The 6,223-nt window shown below is 46.5% G+C and overlaps 1 protein-coding gene across 1 annotated transcript in view; it reads right to left on the bottom strand.

The window, feature by feature from the left end:
• Window positions 1-6,223, bottom strand: part of CRYBG3 (crystallin beta-gamma domain containing 3) — a gene marked incomplete at its 5' end in the record, with an annotated part of 157,041 nt that overhangs the window by 8,363 nt on the left and 142,455 nt on the right. The window contains 1 exon segment of the mRNA XM_025198185.1: window positions 889-1,047. Within this exon segment, the coding sequence (XP_025053970.1) occupies window positions 889-1,047 (159 nt within the window).

Consider the following 6,223-nt stretch of genomic DNA (forward strand, 5'->3'; position numbering starts at 1 on the left):
TTGCCCCTAAGCATAAACTCCCCTGCTGGCCCCTCGCAGATGTGCTCCTGGATAATTTTCTCAAAGAGCTTCCCCAGGACCAAGTTAAAACTAGCAGGCCTATAGTTTCCTGGGTCCTCTTTCCTCCCTTTTTTGAAAATGGGGATCACATTGGCCCTTTTCCAGTCATCAGGCACCTCACCAGAGCACCATTAGTGCTCGTAAAGCTGTGCCAGGGGTCCTGCAATGACCTCTGCCAACTCCCTCAGCACTCTGGGGTGGAGATCGTCAGGACCTCCTGATTTGAACACATCTAGTCCCACCAGAAGCTCCCTGACTAGGTCCTTACTGACCCTGGGGCTGGCTGCGCCTCCCCTGTGTCCGTCGGGGATCCCAGTGGGGGATGTCCCTGTCCCTGCTCAGAAAAATGGAAGCAAAGAATCTGTTAAAGAGGGTAGCTTTGTCATCTGGTGCTACCACCAGATTACCAAGCATGTCCTGCAGAGGCCCCATGTTACATGGTACCTTCTTTTTACCTGCTATGTATTTAAAAAAGGACTTTGTTATCTTTGACCCGGATCGCTAGTCCCAGTTCCATCTCTGCCTTGGCCTTCCTAAAAGCCCCCCTACAATCTTGAGCCAAGGAGGTATAATCCTCCTTGGTGATGGTCCCTTCCTTCCATTGGGTATATGCCTCCTTTTTGGCTTTGAGGTGTTTGTGGATGCTTTTGGTGAGCCATGGGGGCTTTTGAGCACTCTTGCCTCTTTTGATCCATGTGGGGAGTCATTAAGAAAAATTTTGGTTGAAGAAAATGCAAGCAGAGAGAGGGGCTGAATGCAAAAAGGCACACAGTCAAGATAAAAGGCATGCGTGTCAATTCGCTGTACGTTGAAGATTCAGTGGCTTACCTTGGCTTTGAGGAGTCCTCGACAGTAGTGCCAGATCTGTGTATGCTTGCCATTGTAGGGAGAGACACACACTGATGTAGCTCTTACATCTGTTAGGTTTCCAGCAACGGTTAAATATTTTTCTTGGGCTTGATTCTTTATTCGGAGGTAGACAGCTGGCTGAAAGTGTTAAAAAACAAGTGCATCAGCCAGGCTGTAGAAGAGGTAGGTACAGCCCATGTAGGTAGCATTCTTTAATTGGTCAGCCTAACACATTGCCCTTCTCAGGTATCTTTGCATGTTCAGTTTCAGACGGGACTGCAAAATAATCTTGGAGTGTAAACACATGTGCTATAAAAACCAACACTGCAAACCCTTCATAAGTGGTGAATGGCAGCAAGCAGCTATGGGGGGAAGGGGGGCAGGTCTCTAATTTAGATGCTGAATGTGGGAGGTGCTTTTTTTAGTTAGGCTTCTTGGTCTTGAAGTAACAAAATACTGGTTGTGGACCTGGTTTCACCATTTACTCAGCATATTCAGAAGTTAAAAGGATTAAGTCTGTCAGGCCACTGAGAAATGTTAGTTTTAGAATCAATTGCCTGTGTTACCTTCCTACAGGCAATTCTGGATCAGCAAGACAAAGCCAGTGGAGAACGCAGAGTCAGGGAAGGGGGCTATTTTACTTTATTTTTAAACAAGGGGGAAGTTCATCCAGCAGCTTTGAACTTCCTTTTTTCCCCAATAAACTGAAGCCTAAACAAGGAACTTACTCATTAAGGCAAACTTTTGCCTGAAAAACCCACACTATGGGATCCACCAATGTAACATGCACAATTATATTCTACCACTAGTAGGGAACATGCCTTATAAAGCTATCAAGCCAATTATTTCAGCCCATCGATTGAACTTCAGTCATTTCAAACAAATTCACTATTTTTCATTGTTTTCGCTCTTTGAAACATACTTAGTTGAGAACTAAAAGAACTTTTACACCTGCTTTGATGTATTCTGATTAGAACATGTTAAAGCAGATGCGATTAATCAAAACGCTCTGGCGTGCTGCAGCATCTCGTGTATTCAGCATCCCTGCATTTCAAAATGGCAGCAGGGGGCATTTTAACTAAAGCTTGTGGAATAAGCTTTAGTTAAAATACCCCTGCTGCCATTTTGAAATGTGGGATGCTGAATACATGAGACACTGAGGGTGTTTTAGTTAGGTTGGCTCCTGAGAACCACTTTAATTAAAACACTCCTCTTCCCCTCACCTTGGAGCACATGTATAAGACCCCAAAATGATGTTGTGGTAGTGCAAATCGTGAAGAATGAAGGGGGTGGGGGGAACCAGCAAGTAAACAAACTTCAGGTGATCTTTGCAATACTGTTCTGGTCCCAGAGGAACACAACATATCCATAACTCCAAAGAAACTTGTGGCTAGACAAAAACATATATGGTTCACCAACCTAAACAGATTCACATGTATATCTGAGTGGGGCAGGGGAATGCATTTTAACACCTTGGCAATATATTTTGGCTTTTTAGGAATTCATAGGATGGCAACAGAAGAGACCTGAAGATATATCTGTGTGCCCCCAGGGCACATGATATGAAGGGCACACATATTTCTGAAATGAAACTATAACTTTAGAAGACAGTATGAACCTGGGCCAGCTGCTCAGTGGCAGCTCAATGGAGCAACACACTCAGTTGGTTTTGGAAGGGAGTGTCTCTCAGTACTCTCGGGCAACCTTCCTGCCCTGTGCTGTAAGGAATAACTGGCTACACAGGTAGCTGTGCCCAGCTCTTTTTGTGCAGAGGTGCGTGTCAGCAATGTAAAGACAGGTGACTTTCGGTCTACTCTGCACAGAGCAGTAATATGCAAATAGCTATTTTTACCTCCTGTGTTACTATAATCCAAGTATTTATGGCACCTGGCAGCATATCTAAAATGCTTAGCTGTCAGAGTAAGACACTGGTAAATAAGTGCAACAAGTGTGACATGAGAAATGTTTAACATACCATTGAAAATACTATTCAAAGGTTAAGAAAATATTTTAACTGCAGCCTAGTGCACACAATAAAACCCCTACCCTTTAATCATCTCAACTACAAGAAAACTGTGGACTATTAGGTGAAAAGCCACAATACTAAGAAAATTCTGACTTTTTTACAGCAAATTGTTTTCTTGACTCAGATTTCTTTGTAGCCAACATCGGAATAGGATCGCTTACTAGCTGGATTTGAAAGCACTGGAAGTAATATTCTTAGAAGTTTCTATTATCTTTTCAGAATACCAAAAGTCTGTTAACCCAGCTCACAGATCATCCTCCTGGTTCACTGTTATATTTCCCCAGATTAGTCTATTATTAAAAATGTCCAAACCCACCTTACAAAATGGGAAAAATGCAATAATAGCATCAGGGAGTATAATTCCAGCTCTTCAAATCTATGCCGAGGACTAGGAAGTTTTTGGAGAGTGCTAGAGTCCTGATGCAAGTGCTGGAGTGGCCAACTAGGGCCTGTGCTCTTCTCTACCTGCTGCTCACAAACAGGGAAGAATTGGTGGGGAGTTAGTAGATGGCAACTTGGGCAGTAGTGCCCATGAGATGATTGAGTTCAGGATCCTGAGGAAAGGAAAGATGGAGAGCAGCAGACTAAGGACCCTGGACTTCAGGAAAGCAGACTCATGGGCAGGATCTCCCGGGAAGTCAGACTGGGGGGAGAGGAGTCCAGGAGAGCTGGCTGTACTTTAAAACAGACTTATGAAGAGTGCAGGAACAAACCATCCCGATGTGCAGGAAGACTAGCAAGTATGGCAGAAGTAACCAGCTTGGCTTAACAGGGAACTCTTCAGTAAACTAAATAACAAAAAGGAAGCTTATAAGAAGTGGAAACTTTGACAAATAACTAGGAAAGAATATACGAGCATCACTTGGGTATGCAGGGATGAAGTCAGGAAGGCCAAAGAGCAATTGGAGTTGCAGCTAGCAAGGGATGTGAAGGGTAACAAGAAGGGTTTCTACAAGTATGTTGGTAGCAAGAGAAGGATCAGGGAAATGTGGGTCTTTTACTGAATGGGGGAGGCAAACTTGTGACAGAGGATGCAGAAAAGGCTGAAGTACTCAATGCCTATTTCGCCTCAGTCTTCACAGGCAAGATCAGCTCCCAGACTACTGCACTGGGCAGCACAGTGCAGCCAGCAGTGGCAAAATAAAAGGTCAGAGACTATTTAGAAAAGCTGGACATATACAAGTCCATGGGGCTGGATGGGATGCACCCAACGGTGCTGAGGGAGTTGGCTGATGTGATTGCAAAGCGACTGGCCATCATCTTTGAAAACTCATGGAGATCAGGAGAAGTCCTGGATGATTGGAGAAGGGGAAACATAGTGCCCATATTTAAGAAAGGGAAAAAAGGAGGATCCAGGGAACTACAGAGCAGTCAGCCTCACTTCGGTCCCTGGAAAAATCATGGAGCAGATTCTCAAGGAAGCCATTTCCAAACACTTGTAGGAGAAGGCGATTAGGAACAGTCAGCATGGATTCACTAAGGGCAAGCCATGCCTGACCAACCTGATTGCCTTCTATGACAAGATGCAGGAGACCAGTGGATGTAGTGTACCTTGACTTTAGCAAGGCTTTTGATACAGGTCTCCCACAGCATTCTCACAGGCAAGCCCAGGAAGTGCAGATTGGATGAATGGACTGTAAGGTAGGCAGAAAACTGGCTGGAGCATTGTGCTCAGAGGGTAGGAATCAATGGCTCAATATCTAGTTGGCAGCCGATATCAAGTGGAGTCCCCCCGGGGTTGGTCTTGGGGTCAGTTTTGTTCAATGTATTTATCACTGACCTGGAAGATGGCATAGAGCATACTCTCAGCAAGGGTGCACATGACACCAAGCTGGGGAGAATAGTAGATACACTGGAGGATAGGACTAAGATTCAGTGTGACCTAGACAAATTGGAGATTTGGCTAAAAGAAATCTCATGAGGTTCAACAAGGACAAGTGCAAAGTCCTGCACTTAGGACAGAGCAATCCCATGCACCAGTACAGGCTGGGGGGGTGACTGGCTAGGAAGCAGCTCTGCAGAAAAGGACCTGGGGGTCACAGTGGACAATAAGCTGAATAGGAACCAACAGTGTGCCCTTGTTGCCAAGAAGGCTAATGGCATACTGGGCTGCATTGGTAGGTGTGTTGCCATTAGGTCCAGGGAAGTGATTATTCCCCTTTAGTCAGCACTGGTGAGGTCACATTTGTGTGAGGTCACAACCGTGTCCAGTTTTGGGCCCCCCACTGCAGAATGGATGTGGACAAACTGGAGACAGTCCAGTGGAGGGCAACAAAAATGGTGAGGGGGCTGGGGCACATGACTTACGAGGAAAGGCTGAGAGAGCTTGGCTTATTTAGTCTAGAGAAGAGAAGACAGAGGGGATTTAATGGTAGCCTTCAACTACCTGAAGGGGGGTTTCAAAAGAGGATGGAGCTAGACTGTTTTCAGTTGTGGCAGATAACAGAACAAAGAGCAATGGTCTCAAATTACAGCAAGGGAAATTTAGGTTGGATATTAGGAAGAATTTTCTTACTGGAACAGGTTGCCCAGAGAGGTGGTGGCATCTCTGTCCTTGGAGGTTTTTAAGACCTGGCTGGACAAAGCTTTGGCTGGGATGATTTAGTTGGAGCTGGTCCTACTTTGAGCAGGGGGTTGGAGTAGATGACCTCCCGAGGTTCCTTCCAACCCTAATTTTCTATGACTTTATGACTGCAGAAGCCCCAAACAAACCTGTTTTGCTTATTAATATATAGACTTGAATCCAAGATGAGGTTTTTTTTCCATTCAGCATGGGGAAAAAGTCCCATATTTTAGATTCACATATGGGGGGTGGGGAAGGGGGCAAGCAGCTGCTGCAGCTCTAGCCCTGATCTGGGCTTTGAGTCAGAGCTGCAGCCTTTGCCCCTGTCATCTCCACTGCCCCAGCTGCCTCTGCATCCATCTGTTCCCTGCTGCCTCTGCCCTGCCCTTCCTACTTACCCCGAGTTCTGGCTGTAGCTCCAGCCCCTGCCTGGCCAGGAAGAAGCAGCAGTAGAGGGAGGTCCGACTGAGTTGTTGCTCCCTTAACCACTGCTGTCTGGCTCGGCAGGGGCCAGAGCCAGCATGCACTCTGTGCCCCAGGTCAGAGCCAGAGCCAAACCTGCAACTCAGGGTAAGTGGTGGGTGTGTGGCAGGAGAGGGCAGGGGTGGGGGGAGGTGCAGGCACAGCAGGGAAGCAGGCAGGCAGGGGCCGGGCTCGGGGCAAGCAGCAGGGGTGATACAGGTGGCAGAAGACAGAGGCCTGGCAGGGGGAAGCAAAAGGGGGGG

This window comes from Alligator sinensis, unplaced genomic scaffold (genome assembly GCF_000455745.1).
Source record: "Alligator sinensis unplaced genomic scaffold, ASM45574v1 scaffold19_1, whole genome shotgun sequence".
NCBI lineage: Eukaryota > Metazoa > Chordata > Crocodylia > Alligatoridae > Alligator > Alligator sinensis.